The sequence below is a fragment of the Rhinichthys klamathensis genome, unplaced genomic scaffold (assembly GCF_029890125.1).
Source record: "Rhinichthys klamathensis goyatoka isolate OS25496 unplaced genomic scaffold, OSU_Roscu_1.1 h1tg000066l_1, whole genome shotgun sequence".
NCBI classification, from domain to species: domain Eukaryota; kingdom Metazoa; phylum Chordata; class Actinopteri; order Cypriniformes; family Leuciscidae; genus Rhinichthys; species Rhinichthys klamathensis.
In genome coordinates, this window is record NW_026606609.1 from 1,516,452 (window position 1) to 1,534,615 (window position 18,164).

General features: G+C 39.9%; 1 protein-coding gene across 4 annotated transcripts in view; it reads right to left on the reverse strand.

The window, feature by feature from the left end:
- plxnb1a (plexin b1a) overlaps positions 1-18,164 on the reverse strand; it is an 82,543-nt gene that overhangs the window by 33,699 nt on the left and 30,680 nt on the right. For 3 of the 4 annotated variants that reach the window (XM_056250035.1, XM_056250033.1, XM_056250036.1), the window contains exons 2-3: positions 3,911-3,990; positions 507-1,605 (exon numbers count right to left, since the gene is read on the reverse strand). In XM_056250035.1, the coding sequence (XP_056106010.1) occupies positions 507-1,605; positions 3,911-3,924 (1,113 nt within the window). In that variant the 5' untranslated portion in view covers positions 3,925-3,990. Of the gene's footprint in view, positions 1-506; positions 1,606-3,910; positions 3,991-5,793; positions 5,865-5,974; positions 6,059-18,164 lie in introns of those variants that run through there. The other variant, XM_056250034.1, reaches the window with a different exon arrangement.

Genomic DNA, 18,164 nt, shown 5'->3' on the forward strand with positions numbered 1-18,164 from the left:
GTTCCTGTAAAACAAACACCGTAAGACTGTATCAAAATCAAGTGTGATGAATCAAATACATATTTAGCATCAATTACATTTTCTGGCTTCTTTAAGTCTTTTTTAACCCTCTTATTTAATCCCAGCAGGTCAAGGCCACTTTTAACACTGGGTCATGTAGCGTTTGGGGTGCTAAGATCATATTGCAAAGCCATAGGTATACAGTGTGAAAAAATGTGGTGTGATATACTAAAACACACTTTTGTAATATACTAAAACACACTTTTCACACTCTCACCAGTCCTACATACATCACCAGAGAGAAGTCTTATGACATCCAGTTATGACATTGGGATTGAGGTCAAAACATTTTTTTTTTCTATGAAACATGCATGGACAAATCGTTCACAATAAGATCTAACATTCATTTAGAAAATAAATAGGGTACATTTTCCCTTTTTACTATAGTATTGTGTCATGCATAATTAAACTACAGTTTAAGGGTATACTTGAAACTCTTTACTCACTGTGGGCAGATTGGCACAGTTGGATTTAACGTCGTACTCAATGTATGCCACCTTATTGCCGTCTTTATCCCCATACTGCGTGTAGCACAGGTCCCGTGTAGCATCAATAGCGTGGTCCACTTCATCCAGAGAGTACACGCACAATGCGGACTCCTCACTGGGTCCATTAGCGGCACTAACAGCCGTCGAAAAAACTCCCATCAAAACTTGCGAGTCTCTAGATTCCTCACCACCCACCTGTGCTCCCTGGAGGAAATTGTAATTCCTTCTTGGCGAGCCTGAGTGACACATTAGCGGTACCTCAACGTAAGAGTAATACGCCTGATCGTCCAGACAGACCCGTGCCACATACGTACGAAATTCCCGTGAGGGAGCTTTCAGGTCGCGCCTATAGAATAAAAAGTAGACGTGATTGCGTCGAGCAAAGGTTGCGAAAAAATTGTGATCGTACTCCGAGAGGCGTCCTGCAACGGCGAGCTTGGCAGTTTCCTCGTAGGAGAACACTGGCTCTGCCAAAAGTTGGCGAGTGGAGACCGGCGGGTGACCGCTGGTGTAGCCTCGGCCCACATACAGGACGGGATCCTTGTCTTGGGGTCGCACCACAAGCCCGACCGTTGACGCCGTAGGGTCGTTAGCTGCCACATACTGTGTATCAACAGGTCTCTCGGCAGAGAAGAGGACTTGGTTCACATTGGCTAGGCTGCGTTTCTGGCAGGTGCCCTGGTGTACGCTGCCACAGGTGATGAGCTGGAGGGAGTATGGATCCACCAACAGGAGCTTGTTGTGATTGCTAACGAGCCCAGCCTGAGGGCAGTTCTCCAGGGTTACCGGAGGCAGACAGTCCTTGCTGTCTCTCACTGGGCCGGTTCTCTCATCCAGTTCAAGACGGAGGCCATCGAGCCCAGCCAGCTGGAACAGATGGTCCCGAGCCCCCACGTAGACCGTTCCTACGCTGGGGTCAGGGTGCAATGCCAGGTGCTGGAAGACTGTGTTGTTGGAGGAGAAGCGAGGGTAACTGCTGTGGACCCCCAGAACACCCAGGATGAGGGACTGAAGCAGGGTCAAGATGAGGGCCATCCCACACTGCACTGCAAACACACTGATGACATGAGACAGTATTACAGCAGTATTAGCTCACAGCACAGAGCCAAACATAGTACAGTTCATCAAAGGCATGTTAGGGATAACTTTACACTAATTAACAATCATTTTCAGGAGTTTTTACGATTAAGACAAGTTTCAATGGGACTGTCCCTTTGAAATGAATATTAACCCGTTTAATCCCACCGGTCACAATTGTGACCGCAGCTTTTTTCTTATTTCTGGAAGCTCTAAAAATGTTTTTATTGACTTTGGGCAAGAAATTCAACTTTTAAATGACTAAATAGATTGTCTTGATTAAAATCAATTAATGTCATGTGACTAGTGTGAAAGGTCACATGACCAGATCAGTTCACTTTCTGCTTGCACATCTAGAAGAAGATGTCTTCCTCAGACTACTACAAAAAGTAGTATATAAAACATCTTAATTTACATATAGAACTATCATATTTTGTACATATATTCTTTAAAGGGTCTACTACTGATATATTTTGAGAATTATACTCCTGCATATATATTTTGCTCGTAAGACTTGTAAATTTGTTTACGGTCACAATTGTGACCGGTAGTATAACACAGTGCTTCAATTGAAAACAGAGGTATTGGCTGGTATTGGCAGGTTTTGGCAATCCTACACTGAACATGCGAGGGGGATGGATGTGAGGGGGATGGATGATCTCGGCAAAGGAGAAGAGCTCACTAACACAGATTTAGACAGATTTGTGAAGAATATTTGAGAGAAATAGGCCTTTTGTGTACATAGAAAAGGTCTTAGATCTTTGAGTTCAGCTCATGAAAAATGGGGGCAAAAACAAAAGTATTGCGTTTATAATTTTGTTCAGTGTAGTGATGAGTGTCTCAGAAACGGTCAATGTGCTGGACCTTCTTGACGTACGTGACCCCCTTCCCCCCCACCCCCACCCCAAATTGAAAGTGACTGTGATAGTGATGGCTCAGATAGGGAGTACCAGGGTGAAACAGCCCATTTGCCAAGTAGACTATTGAATGGCGACGCAGAGGTGAATTATCTGGAGGATTGGGCAGATGTTCATGAGAACCAATTGGTGTGCCCCACACATGACCACAAACAACCCTTTCTACAACGTACGGCCCATCTTCAGTGCACTGAATGAGTGAACACACATCTCCCTGAAACTGGCCTAGGACAGGGCCCAAGTGTAGTCATGGTCTAGCCCATACGGGTCTAGCCGAACAAGCAGAAGTTCCTCCAGGGTGTAACTTTGTACATGACAACCTTTTCACCTCACTAAGCCTTCTTCACGAAATGACAAAACGAGATATTGGATGTCTTGGAATGAATTGTGTCAATAGGTCTAATTGAAGAATTTGAATGAATTCTGACTATGTTGTTTCCCACCGGTCACTATTGTGACCGAGTATAAAACCTAATATTTCACTAACTTAACCAACATAAAATCAAAAAAGGCATAATGTTTGAGTGTTAGGGAGGTCTAAGGAGTAAAATGCATGTACTCAAGTTGCAAGAAAAAATTTGGGATTAAACGGGTTAATAGAAAAATGAAAATAAGTACCTAATAAAAAAGTACTGTGGTGGTACCATGGTACAGTGATGGTATATATAACACACACACATACAAACAGTATACTGTATAATTACAATGTCCCATGAGCATGGTATTACTATGTTAAATGTACAAACAAATTACAGTATTTTTGTTTTGTTTTGTGGACATGGTACCATGTCATATTAACCATATATTTAAAATAAATTAAAAAAGGGATTTAAAAGAAAGGCCACGGTTACTATGATACAGTTCCGTTTTGTTATACATGCGTTTTGTTATGCTTTTTACCAAGATATCATGGTAAAAATAATAACCATGTTCATACACGTTTTAACATGTTTTTGTAAATAAATAAATAAATAAATAAATAAGTACCATGTTTTTTATTTAAATAAATAAAACATGATATTACCATGCTACATGTACAAAAAAAGGCATTACCGTGATAAATGTCAAATCAATCAATCAATCAAAATAAACAAATAAATCAAAACCAAGGTATTACCATGGTATAATACCACCTCAAAAACAATAATCCTAGGTAAAATGTGTTTCCTGTTTCTTTAAGTGCATACATACATTGTAAAGGTACAAAAGAGTATTACCAAGCTATATGAACAAAAAAGTGTAAATGTGTTAACATATGATTGATGTGGTCAAACACATCAATGAAATATGATTTATTAAGACAACAATCTTCAGACAAGGCCTGTTAAAACAGCCATATTTAAGTATGATGGGAAAAAACAGACATACCATTTGTCAGACATATAATGTTCGGGAGGCTGCTGTCCTCTTGGTTATCCAGTGGCATAGCACATGCCTGTGGACACCGTCTGTGAGGGTAGAAAAACATGCCGATTAGCTCTTACACAGACCGGCATTGAGCAATCTGAAGAGAGGAGGCTTAATGCCACTGTGGCTCATGGGAGACACAGCTGTTGAGCTGAGCAATGCTTCCCTGACAGGAAATTGGATGATATGGGCCCTAAGTCACCATCGAGGCCCTAATGCATTACGCTGCAGTAGCAGATTGGCAGAGATCTTGTACTCTGAGGAGGCAAACTGTCGATGATGTTTTATATGAATTAGATGTGATTAATAAGAGGCCATTATAGGGTAGGAGTCTCAGCTTTCTTGAGGCAATTGAAGCCGACCTAAACAATCAATAAGTTAAAGGTGAAATAATGTGATTTGATGACTTGTGTTATCGTTCAGCATCACCCCATTCACCATTTCCCAAAGTGGAGCACCTTTCTTTCATTACCCACATTTACTGATCTCGGTTTAAATGCACTGTAGAGAGACACTTACAAACCTGACTGCAGCTCACTGAATAAGAGGATTTTAGGGTCTTATTATTCATGACATGTTAGCAAGTTAAATATCTTTAGTTTGGCTATTTCCTGCTAACAAATTATTTGTGTGATAAAAGTGTATTTTCTATATTAAAAGTCTAAAAGATAAAAGGAGGAAAGGGAATCAAAGAATTAAACAATTTTAAAAGATTATTGTCCCTTATATCACGGGCTGTTTAAATACTCGATTCTGATTGGCTGGAAGGTGTGCAGTAAAACCGTTTAATGCACAGGTAGTTCCAGTCAGTTTGATTACGGTTCAAAATTAATCCGCTACTATAAACATTGGTAACCATAGTAACACAGTTACACTTGCATGGTTCCATTAACGATTCTTTTGAATTTAAGGAAGAAGTATTTGGAAAGCAGAAATGCTTTGATCATTTCAATAATAAATGTAAAACAACAAAGAACAAAACATGAGGTCACATTAATTGTTTTTATCAAAACTCATAATGCATATCTTTAACTACACATTGTCATATGAACAACCAGTCAGTAACTACACTAATTTAAATGTCATAAGACGCAAGTACAATATAAAACAGTGGAGTTGGGAAAGACTAAATCAAAGACTTGCGGTTCAGGGAATGATTCTGCTCCAACAGATTCATAAAGTTTCTGATTCACTAAAAAGTAGCAGCTCATTAGAATCATTTGGCAAGTCTGATTCCTGAGACAAAGTCTCTTACGGGCAGGCTTTTTTTTATTGATTGCGCTGTATGTTTTTAATTCACCAAAAAGAATCGACTCATAAGAGTCATTAGCTCAAGAATCAACATCACTGGTGGTCACGCTGTATGTTTTTGATTCACCAAAAAATAAGGGCTCATAAGAGAATAAGAAATGAGAAGTATTCAGCTGATCATATGATTTCAAATGGCAGCCACTATGAGAGGAGACCACCATTATCTAGGCTAGTCATCTTATATAAAAGTACATCATTTTAGACTCACGATATGTCATTTAAATTATAGTGCATATTAGTAAGAAGTACTGTTTATTTCTTTATGTAAACCTAAGTACCAAAACAGTCTGAAGATGTGGTGTCTGCTACAACCAAACGTTTATAAATGTTGGTAACTAACCAATGACAGACTTTTTAGCAACAGCATGCTAAAGCTAACCAAGTGAGTGCCTCTGCCAAGCCATAAAATAAGACATACGTCCAATTAATTCACTGAATTTCACCCACGTTACAAGAGAATGACTTGACCCCAATATAGTTACTTACTATTAACCAAACCAAACAAATAAAAGTGCCCCAAGCTGACCTATTACCAGATTTTGGAGGTGTGTTCCAAGAGGTCCTGTTGAGCATGTATAAACCCCCCTCAACTTTAGGTTGTACCCTGAAAAGCAGCACAGACAAAAGGTCTCAAATAGAGCTCAACCTCCACAGTTAGCGAACAGAAAACCGAATAATAGAGGCTCGTTAGGCCGGCTGCTTTTAAATCTTCACTAGAATAGACATGCAGGTGGTGTTGATTTAACACCAATGACAGTTAAGGCCGACACAATGCAGAATCTCCTCTTCACAGACCAGTCATAGAAAAAGTGGGGGGAAGGAGGAAGCGAGAGAGAGAGAGAGAGAGAGAGAGAGAGAGGGAGAGAGAGAGCAAGGATTCCACACAAGAATGACAAGCACTTCACCCTGTATTAAAGGATAAAACTCTGAGCCGGCCCCTCCGAATCGTCCCTGGGCTGAAGGGAGTGTATTGTTTGGAAGCGTTCCCAGGGGCATAGATAGATGCCGGGACCGGCAGGGCAACGTCAGGCTTGTGAGGCATGCCTCACACAGCAGCACCAAGAGGAGACTGACCCCTCTGTCTCTCTGGGAGGGGTTGGCAGTGACCCCACATTTTTATGGCCCCTAACAGAATGTTACGCTGTCACGCCTCATTGGGCATGACAATGAACATGAAAAGTTGCCACTCTGGATGATTAAGAAAGCTATTTATCCATCTCGTGGGACAATGCGGCCATTCAGCACGTAGAAAGAGGACTGAAGCATAATTTACAGCGTATGAGACGTCTTTTCAGATATCAAACCGATGTCGTTAGTCTCTCTGCTAAAGAAGATTTGTCTGTAAAATATGGTGAATGGGTGTTGCGAACAATCCCCGGCTGTATTTCGGATTTTTCCAAGAAGGCGTGAGAATTGAAAGAGAAATGAGGGAGAGTAAGAGGGTGAAACAGTAGCATGCTCATGACAGAGAGAGTGTTATTAATAGAGCTCTTGAACATCGAGGGGCATCGCAGCATACCCTGCATTCCAGACGCTATTGTTGACCTTTCCATAGTCCTTCTTGCGTAGCCGGACTTTTCACTATCAGGATAATGTCTGTCCAACTTTGCTGCTTATACTAGCCAAGAACTGCCCACCTAGACAGGGAAAGCGCATTTGATCTAAAATAACCAACCATATTGTGTTATGATTAAGTGGCGTTTAGAAGGCTGACAGTTCAGCGTGGGAAAAAACGTATTCAATTAAGTGCACAGCAGTGTCCATCCATGTTCACAGAGATCATTGCCCCCTAGCAGCGAACCATTCGAATTTCTAAACAATTATGACGTAACAAAGCCTTGTTTACTGAAATCATGTGACTTTGGCAGTTTGATATCACTGGTTTGAAATAAATGATGATTCGCAAAGGTTTTGAAGTTTCACAAAGCATGTTTTGAGTTTGAGCTTCTGCAAGAACCAATGAGGTTCATTCTCGTGTTACGCAGCACGTTTGAGCTTCGGCAAGAACCAATGAGGTTCATTCTCATGTTACGCAGCACGTTTGAGCTTCGGCAAGAACCAATGAGGTTCATTCTCATGTTACGCAGCACGTTTGAGCTTCAGCAAGAACCAATGAGGTTCATTCTCATGTTACGCAGCACGTTTGAGCTTCTGCAAGAACCAATGAGGTTCATTCTCGTGTTACACAGCACGTTTGAGCTTCGGCAAGAACCAATGAGGTTCATTCTCATGTTACGCAGCACGTTTGAGCTTCTGCAAGAACCAATGAGGTTCATTCTCGTGTTACACAGCACATTTGAGCTTCTGCAAGAACCAATGAGGTTCATTCTCGTGTTACGCAGCACGTTTGAGCTTCTGCAAGAACCAATGAGGTTCATTCTCGTGTTACACAGCACATTTGAGCTTCTGCAAGAACCAATGAGGTTCATTCTCGTGTTACGCAGCACGTTTGAGCTTCTACAAGAACCAATGAGGTTCATTCTCGACTAATGCAGCACGTTTGAGCTTCTGCAAGAACCAATGAGGTTCATTCTCGTGTTACGCAGCACGTTTGAGCTTCTGCAAGAACCAATGAGGTTCATTCTCGTGTTACGCAGCACGTTTGAGCTTCTGCAAGAACCAATGAGGTTCATTCTCATGTTACGCAGCACGTTTGAGCTTCTGCAAGAACCAATGAGGTTCATTCTCGTGTTACGCAGCACGTTTGAGCTTCTGCAAGAACCAATGAGGTTCATTCTCATGTTACGCAGCACGTTTGAGCTTCTGCAAGAACCAATGAGGTTCATTCTCGACTAATGCAGCACGTTTGAGCTTCTGCAAGAACCAATGAGGTTCATTCTCGTGTTACGCAGCACGTTTGAGCTTCTGCAAGAACCAATGAGGTTCATTCTCGTGTTACGCAGCGCGTTTGAGCTTCCTCTAGAACCAATGAGGTTCATTCTCGTGTTACGCAGCACGTTTGAGCTTCAGCAAGAACCAATGAGGTTCATTCTCGTGTTACGCAGCGCGTTTGAGCTTCCTCTAGAACCAATGGGGTTCATTCTCGTGTTACGCAGCGCGTTTGAGCTTCAGCAAGAACCAATGAGGTTCATTCTCGTGTTACGCAGCACGTTTGAGCTTCTGCAAGAACCAATGAGGTTCATTCTCGTGTTACGCAGCACGTTTGAGCTTCTGCAAGAACCAATGAGGTTCATTCTCATGTTACGCAGCACGTTTGAGCTTCTGCAAGAACCAATGAGGTTCATTCTCGTGTTACGCAGCGCATTTGAGCTTCAGCAAGAACCAATGAGGTTCATTCTCGTGTTACGCAGCACGTTTGAGCTTCAGCAAGAACCAATGAGGTTCATTCTCGTGTTACGCAGCGCGTTTGAGCTTCCTCTAGAACCAATGGGGTTCATTCTCGTGTTACGCAGCGCGTTTGAGCTTCAGCAAGAACCAATGAGGTTCATTCTCGTGTTACGCAGCACGTTTGAGCTTCTGCAAGAACCAATGAGGTTCATTCTCGTGTTACGCAGCACGTTTGAGCTTCTGCAAGAACCAATGAGGTTCATTCTCATGTTACGCAGCACGTTTGAGCTTCTGCAAGAACCAATGAGGTTCATTCTCGTGTTACGCAGCACGTTTGAGCTTCAGCAAGAACCAATGAGGTTCATTCTCGTGTTACGCAGCACGTTTGAGCTTCTGCAAGAACCAATGAGGTTCATTCTCGTGTTACGCAGCACGTTTGAGCTTCAGCAAGAACCAATGAGGTTCATTCTCATGTTACGCAGCACGTTTGAGCTTCAGCAAGAACCAATGAGGTTCATTCTCGTGTTACGCAGCACGTTTGAGCTTCAGCAAGAACCAATGAGGTTCATTCTCGTGTTATGCAGCACGTTTGAGCTTCTGCAAGAACCAATGAGGTTCATTCTCATGTTACGCAGCACGTTTGAGCTTCTGCAAGAACCAATGAGGTTCATTCTCGACTAATGCAGCACGTTTGAGCTTCTGCAAGAACCAATGAGGTTCATTCTCGTGTTACGCAGCACGTTTGAGCTTCTGCAAGAACCAATGAGGTTCATTCTCGTGTTACGCAGCGCGTTTGAGCTTCCTCTAGAACCAATGAGGTTCATTCTCGTGTTACGCAGCACGTTTGAGCTTCAGCAAGAACCAATGAGGTTCATTCTCGTGTTACGCAGCACGTTTGAGCTTCAGCAAGAACCAATGAGGTTCATTCTCGTGTTACGCAGCGCGTTTGAGCTTCCTCTAGAACCAATGGGGTTCATTCTCGTGTTACGCAGCGCGTTTGAGCTTCAGCAAGAACCAATGAGGTTCATTCTCGTGTTACGCAGCACGTTTGAGCTTCTGCAAGAACCAATGAGGTTCATTCTCATGTTACGCAGCACGTTTGAGCTTCTGCAAGAACCAATGAGGTTCATTCTCGTGTTACGCAGCACGTTTGAGCTTCTGCAAGAACCAATGAGGTTCATTCTCATGTTACGCAGCACGTTTGAGCTTCTGCAAGAACCAATGAGGTTCATTCTCGTGTTACGCAGCACGTTTGAGCTTCAGCAAGAACCAATGAGGTTCATTCTCGTGTTACGCAGCACGTTTGAGCTTCTGCAAGAACCAATGAGGTTCATTCTCGTGTTACGCAGCACGTTTGAGCTTCTGCAAGAACCAATGAGGTTCATTCTCATGTTACGCAGCACGTTTGAGCTTCAGCAAGAACCAATGAGGTTCATTCTCGTGTTACGCAGCACGTTTGAGCTTCAGCAAGAACCAATGAGGTTCATTCTCGTGTTATGCAGCACGTTTGAGCTTCTGCAAGAACCAATAAGGTTCATTCTCGTGTTACGCAGCGCGTTTGAGCTTCTGCAAGAACCAATGAGGTTCATTCTCGTGTTACGCAGCACGTTTGAGCTTCAGCAAGAACCAATGAGGTTCATTCTCGTGTTATGCAGCACGTTTGAGCTTCTGCAAGAACCAATGAGGTTCATTCTCGTGTTACGCAGCGCGTTTGAGCTTCTGCAAGAACCAATGAGGTTCATTCTCGTGTTACGCAGCACGTTTGAGCTTCTGCAAGAACCAATGAGGTTCATTCTCGTGTTACGCAGCACGTTTGAGCTTCAGCAAGAACCAATGAGGTTCATTCTCGTGTTATGCAGCACGTTTGAGCTTCTGCAAGAACCAATGAGGTTCATTCTCGTGTTACGCAGCGCGTTTGAGCTTCTGCAAGAACCAATGAGGTTCATTCTCGTGTTACGCAGCACGTTTGAGCTTCTGCAAGAACCAATGAGTTTATATGTTACAAAGCACATTTGAGCTTCCATTTATGTTTGCTGATCAATGTTTATATGTGAATAAAAGCCTAAATTCAATCTGTTCATCATTCAAAAAAAGTCTGAAATTTGGACTAAACTGCTCAATCTTTTTATCAACTTTTTGAAGCGTCAACGGAGGGACAGAAATCTCTGAAATTTCATTAAAAAAAAATCTTCATTTGTGTTACAAAGATGAACGAAAGTCTTGTGGGTTTAAAATGGAGAAAATACTTAATGACAGCATTAAGGTTCTTTAAGTGGACCTTAGGTTTTTATCTTGCAACCCATGTTTCACTAAGGGTACCCTTAACCTTATAACTTAGGGTTTTCTTAACTTAAGGGCTTTCATGCAACCGGGGCCAGGACTTCCCAGCAGTCTGTCTGCAAAGATCAGCCATAAAAACTAATAAATTATCCATTGCAGCGTTACACTTAAACCCAGAGTTCTGACAGAGTGTCCCACTTCCTTCAAGCAGACGAACTTCCCATGACAGCTGGACCCTCAGCGCTATAAATATCCCCATCCTAAACCACCGATGTCACGGTTACAGATCGGGTGGAGACACTACCAAACTCACACAGCCAAGTCTGTTTCTCACCAGTCTCACTGTATCTGCCTGTGCCGTCACTGACATGCTGTGGTCTCTCCAAGTCTCTTTCACAAGCTCGCCTATGCCCACAATTACACTTGGCACAGAAACCAATGCGAGCGCCTTCATTTGTGGCTCAATGTGCCAGTGTACTGACAGAAACTTCATGATACCCTACAAATGCCACATCACATCACAGAAAGCAACGACAGTATGAGAACAGAACCACATGTGAGACTAATGTGAACATATAATTCATATCATGAGTTGTATAGCATGATAAATGTGAAGTATGCTGAATTAGGAGGTGTGTCCCAAGTTGTAGAGTGGATTTTTAGAGTATGCACCCATGCATGCCATTTTGGGCTAATATTACCGACAACCCCATTGTTCAAGATGCAATTTGATTCAATCCTAGCTTATATAGAGTATTCTTCTGGCCTGAGTATGCAAATGGGGACACAAATGCTTAGCCAACACATTGCAAGTGTGTGTGGTACTGTACTAAAGGGGGCGATAGAGTTCAGCTGACTGTGTCAAAGTAGCTCCCCGTGTCAAAGTAGCTCCCCAAACCAGAGTTATTTTAGTATTATGTATATACTATTATATTATTTAATCGTTTTTTAATTAGCTTTTATTTTCATATTTTTATTTTCAGTTTGAGTAATCGTGTAATGTGCTTTTGTAATTTTGATATTTATTTTTAATATTTTTCATTTAGATTTAATTCATTTTTTAGTTCAGTTTTAGAAATAGTAATACTTCAACTTTAACTTTTAAATGTTTTGTTATTTTATTTCAGTTAATTTCAACAAAAAAATAAGTTTATGTTTTTCATCTAATACTTATAATTTTATTTTATTTCACCTTTATTTTAATTAACCCTAGAATGCATAAAGGGGGTCAAATTGACCCGACAGGGTGTGATTTTTTAAATATTTTATGTGACATACCATGAACTCAATGTCTTTTTCATATTTCTTGGTCATAATATGTGGGGGGAAAAACATGGTGCATCACTACCCCATTTTCTATGGAATTTATTATGTTTTTTTTTATTATAATATATTATAAAAAAATATTTATTTTGTTGTGTCCTAACCAAAATTTTGCTTCAGAATCCAGCCACATGCCCTGATATATCTGAATTCACAGTATTCAGTAGGCATAAAGCACCCCGATACTGTAGGTCACATAAAAATGCTAACCTAGTACATCTAAATTGCGTTTATACTACACACATGCATATTTATACTATAGTACATCATTTGTAATGGTTGCAAAGTAATTTTCCATCAAATGAAGTACCTACCCAGACAGTATGTGATTGAATGGATTTGTAGAGAAAGGCAACAGGAAAGGACAACTGAAGACCCAAACAAAGGAAGACCCAAAAGTTATGCACAGAAAGGTACAAAATGTGTGCGTGAAATGTTCTGTCCCTGTCTACAAAGATCATTTTCACATTATCTTTGAGATGTGGGGACTACAGCATACTTTACAGTAGTTCTGAATTTGTTCGTGGATTACTTTCCTGATGCTAGATGCGCTTTTTGGAGCTTCAAAAACTCAGCCTCTATTACAAAGCTGCAAGAGCCAGGATATTTTTTTAAATATAACTCTGATTGAGTTCGGCTGAAAGAAGAAAGCCATGGCATATACACCTAGGATGGCTTGAGAGTGAGTAAATTATGGGAGATTTTTTATTTTTGGGTGAACTATTCTTTTAAGTGACTGAAAGCCAGTGGCTCAGGCCTATGTTGCGAAGATGTAAAACTGTCCTTCTGAAGTGATCAATAATGCAGAAGCACAACTGCTGATCTGAATCTTGGTTTATGTGGTGAAGTACTGAATGCCGGGCAGCATCACAATAGCAATTGACAGCAGCTGCCAAACAGACCGCCAAAAAAACAACTGGATGCTGATCAAGAAAGGAAGGAAGCGGAATCAGTGATTGAGAGTGAGGAATAAAGGGCATCTGCCAAGATTAATTACTGAAATTATATGCAATCATAATTAAACAGACTGCGTTTCAGGATTTCGCAAGACATTACGGACTTGTGTATCAGATGTCAGTCAGAGTTCAAAACTGATAAATCACATTTAATGAGGCACATGTTAAACATCTCTCTAACACAATGCAAGTCACTTTGTTTGAAGAGCATTAAAGGCCCCCCAGCAGCTTCTTAATATGGATGCATGTCATGAATTTTTCATGGCTTTTCCCATCATAACGTTTTTCAGAAGGGCAATGTCCGTTCCCCTCTGAGAAGCTAGCCTTTGTCCTGCCTGACTGACCAGAAAAGAAATCCCATAGCTTCAGCTGAGCGGTAAAAAACGAAACCCGTATCAAACTGTGAGATGGGGGGCGGCCCGCACACCTGCGGGTGAGGGTGAACGGCCACTTTTGGAGCCCTATCACATGTTCAGATGAAAAGTGGGTGTTCACGTGGCCACGTTTATCGGGGGAAGTCCTGAGACGGGCTTGAGGTTTGGGACGTTTTCAATTATTCAACACACTCTCAGCCTTTAGTGAACTCCAGATGCTGCTTTGATGAATCGTACAGTGATGGAGCAAGGAAAGAGTGTCTGAGTGACCCCCGATGTGACAGGGACTTAATTAGGCGTCTTAGGCTGGTGCCAAGCTGAGGTCAGTGAAGGGTCATGAGAATCAAGTCGCCATTTCCTAACATGCCTTCAAGTACATTTGAATATTAAAGTGATCGTTCCAGATCCAAAGATGGAATTTACTCATCATGTACTCGCCCTTATGTCATATCAAATTAATTTGATATGACAGTATCTTCATGCTCTTTTCCAATAGCTTACCATAGGTAATAGCCTTGTATAAAGTAGTGTGTCAAAAGTACCGACTTCGGTACCAAGTCGGTACTGAAAGTTAAAAAATGTGACTATAGTAGTAAAGAACATACTATAATTATTATGTGATTATGTAATAATACACATAAATAATCATTCATATTCTTTGTTAAAAACAATCATCTAATAATGAAAAAAAAACCTAATATTTTAATAATTAATTTAATAATAATAATAATATTTTGCGCAATAGTTAAATAATATTTTTGAGCAATAGTTACATTGTTACTCACTGGTAATCTTAAAAGTAACTACTTGTATAATACATATTTTCATAATAAATATTTCTGTATTATGGCAATATTATGACTAAAATAATATTAAGAACAACAACAACAAATATAATGATAATAATAATAGTTACTACTATTATTAAACAAAATAAGAAATATTACTATTGTAATATTTCAAAATAAAATGATTAAAATGATTTATAAAAAATCATTATAATAAATAAATAAATCATAATTATTACACAACTACTCACTAATAATATCAAATAAATATATATATTTGTAAAATAAATATTTCTTATTAATCTGTTTACTAAAGCAATATGACTATAGAGTAATTATTATTATTAATAATAAATATTGTTACTAAACTAAATATTAAACAAACTTTTGTAATATTTCACTGTAAAAATTACAATAATTATCTACTGATAAGCAGCTTACAAAAAACTATTTGCATGATAAATATTTTTTTTATTTTAGTTTATTATGGCAATGGTTATGAACAGTCTTTTAATGAAAAAGAGCAACATTCTTAAAAAAAAAAAAAAAAAAAAAAAAAAACATTTGCACTAAACATGACTATGCCTTTAAACATTCAGTTTGGTTGCATGTTGACTCCTGTGTCTAGACAAGACAACGCAGCCCACTGTGAGTCAGGGGACGTGTGTGTGCTGTGCCAGACAGAGGCAGCGACTGTACACATCACTGGATTTAGCAGCACTACGATGAAACGCAGCCAATGAAAAAGCCAGCTGATAACATTCACACTTGCCTGAATTATGTCGGCTGGTCATACGAAATCAAATTTCCTTCTGGACAGCTTCATAAATGGTTTACTGATTATGGCAGCTGAACGGGAGCCAAAGGCCTCAGCATAATTTTGGCCATCCATATATAGTTAAAGCCATTCAAATCAACATGGATAAACACTTCATAGGCAACCACTAATCATTGTGAAACCTTTTAGCCTCGTGTTTTACCCTCAACTGGTTTGGTTCTTTTTGTGGTCCTACATACCACAATTTTGTACAGCATGTAACAACCACAATAATACTATTAACAATAATAACAACATTTAGAAATTAACCTATTATTTTCCATTCAATATCTTTTTATGTGTTCATCTGACAGATATAAAACTAAAGTTTGTCATTTCTGTTTGGGGTTATCATGACTGTGAAATTCTTTTTGAAATTTACTAGCAATTTCTGAGTGAAAATAGTTTTGAAGTAATTTTGTACTTTTAACCAGTACATGGTTTTGGGATATTAATAAATATGTTATTTAGACTTTTCTAAATAAAACAAAATAGAATAAAATGCTAAACACATAAATCAATCATTTAAAATGCTAATTCAAATGAAGCATTACAACATTATAATGTATGGCAAAGGTTAAAAGTACTGGTACTGGTTAAAGTACTGGTTAAAAGTCCATGTGTAAATTTAGAGAAATGAGCTCAATTAAATATTCAATATTGCCACATAACAATAAATTAAAAATCTCTAAAATCACCCTATAATTGATAAGGTAGCAAAACATTGTTATGGAGGATTAATTTTCATGTTGGATTAAAGCAAGTTATCAAGTTTTTTTGTTGTTTTATAATCAGATCTCACAGGATTCACAAGTCATCATGAAGTTTCAACATGGTACCTCAAAATGAAGTGTATTCTGCTTCCACTAGCGGCAAAAATGATGATGAAGTTTCCAGAAAACTTCCCCATCAGCCATTGATTGGCCAGAGAAACAACCGCTACAAACTCGCACCATTGGTTGAGCCAGTGTTACCCGTCGGCATGCTTGAAAAGTCTCAGCATTTGTTTAATGGCTTATAGTCTCTCTGCATAAAGTTCAGTGATAGAGTCATTAATCTCTCAGCTGTCGGCTTCATTGTGAGTTCATGAGTTCATGTACGGGTGTGTGAGTGTATGAGTGTGTGTCTGTGTCCATATGTAATCTGTATGACCATCCCCAAAACCAATTCATCTTGCTGTCAAATGAAAAGCATGTTGAATGTAAAGCATGTTGAATGTGAACCTCTGTTTGCGGCTCAGATATGAAATGTGCTAGTGAACAGAGCAGAGTTAGCATGCTTATTCGTCTGTTTGCACACTAAATGAATATATTACTTCCCACCCACAACTCCAGCACAAAAGCCCCTCTCTCTCGTGCCTCTGAATAAGCCTGAGAAGGCTCTTTGTAGCTTGAGGTTGTCTTGACGACACCCCATGGTCCAGTGATGAGAGGAGTCAACACGGATACATGCTCCGGTCGGGGAGTCCATTAGCTCACATCAAAACAGGGCCCTCAAAACAACCTAATATTATTAGCTAAAGTTTACACCCAACTGGGGATGAATGGCAACTTCAGTGTCCAATCACACTATAAACTAACTAAATGTGTAGTTGTAGCTTACAACGTAAACACATAATGTGTATATATATAATGAATTTGAATCAAAAAATTGAATTGAATGCAACTGCTAAGGCTAAAAAAAACTAATGAATAAAATTAATGTTAATGTCACCATAAAATCAAAATTGAAGTTTTATGGCTTTTAGTATGAATATGTTAGCCTTACTGTTATCTATAAGCTATGTGCTCCAAAACATTGACAAAATTCGTATTTAGAAGATATAAAAACGTAGTCTCTCACTTCCACCAATATGAATCAATGATTTTGATGACATCACTCAACACTTCAGCTTCTCATCAGATTTTCTGTCCAATCAAATGCTCTCTAGAATCGGAAGCCCCGCCCCCTACACTATAAATAGACGCCGAAGCTGCGGCTGAAATCAGTCACTTGTTCACACATTCACTATTTTCTACATGGTTAATGGCACAATGGTGAGTGCACTATATAGGGGATAGGGAACAATTCAGACAGTGTAAATATGCAGTGGGGTGAACAAAGTATGGTTTCACATTAGTTTCAGGAATCGCCACAGCGCACACACAGTCTGCTCCGGTCCAGAGACATGATTGCACAGAGCGGATCATATGTGCGAGTTTTTAAAAAGGGGAGGAGCTGGTCAATATGTCCCGCCCTGTCTTCCTGTTTCAGTGGAGTTTACATCAACACACATTGAATAATGCTGCACGTTTCAAGGCACTTCAGTGGGCCTTTAACACAAACTGACAATGTACTGTTGATTTATTTTAGAGAAAAGAATAGTTCACCCAAAAAAAACTAAATACTTTTTTTGAACACAATGGTATGATATGAGTTCTTTTATTTTTTTATCATTTCTGTAGTTGAGAGCATGGACTCATATTCATTTTCATAATATGATCATCTTTTTTGTATTCCACTAAAGAAAGAAAGAAAGAAAGAAAGTCAAACCAGTTTGAAATTACACTAAGGTGTGTAAATGATGACAGATTTTTCTTACTGAACGAACTATCCCTTTTATATGCTTATATGCCAGGCAGAAGTAAGAGAAGTCACATCAGGGATAGCCACACTGAACACAGTGATAAGTGAGCATGATTTATACACTATGTGGTGGAGATTGCAGGTGACGCCAGCAGTGGAGTCAACAGGCACTGTGAGGAGCTGATATTAATTCATCCACAGGTGCCTGAGGCTACGTTATTTTCAGACAGGACTTATGAAACACACAAGAGTCTTGAACCCCAACTGCGACAGTAATGGAGAACTCAACAGTTTAACTATATGGACACTGTGGGACAAATGTGCAGGCCTCATTTCGCACCGGGTGGTTCTAGGAACACCGTTCTAGGGACTAGCCACCAGAGTGGTTTCCCCGAAAACTAATGTTCCCCTAGGGCCATTTTCCTCATTGCATTCGCACCGGCAGTAGGAACTCTGAAGTGACGTAAGCCGCGCACGCCATAGCCTGAGCACACAGCGCTCCCATTCTCCATC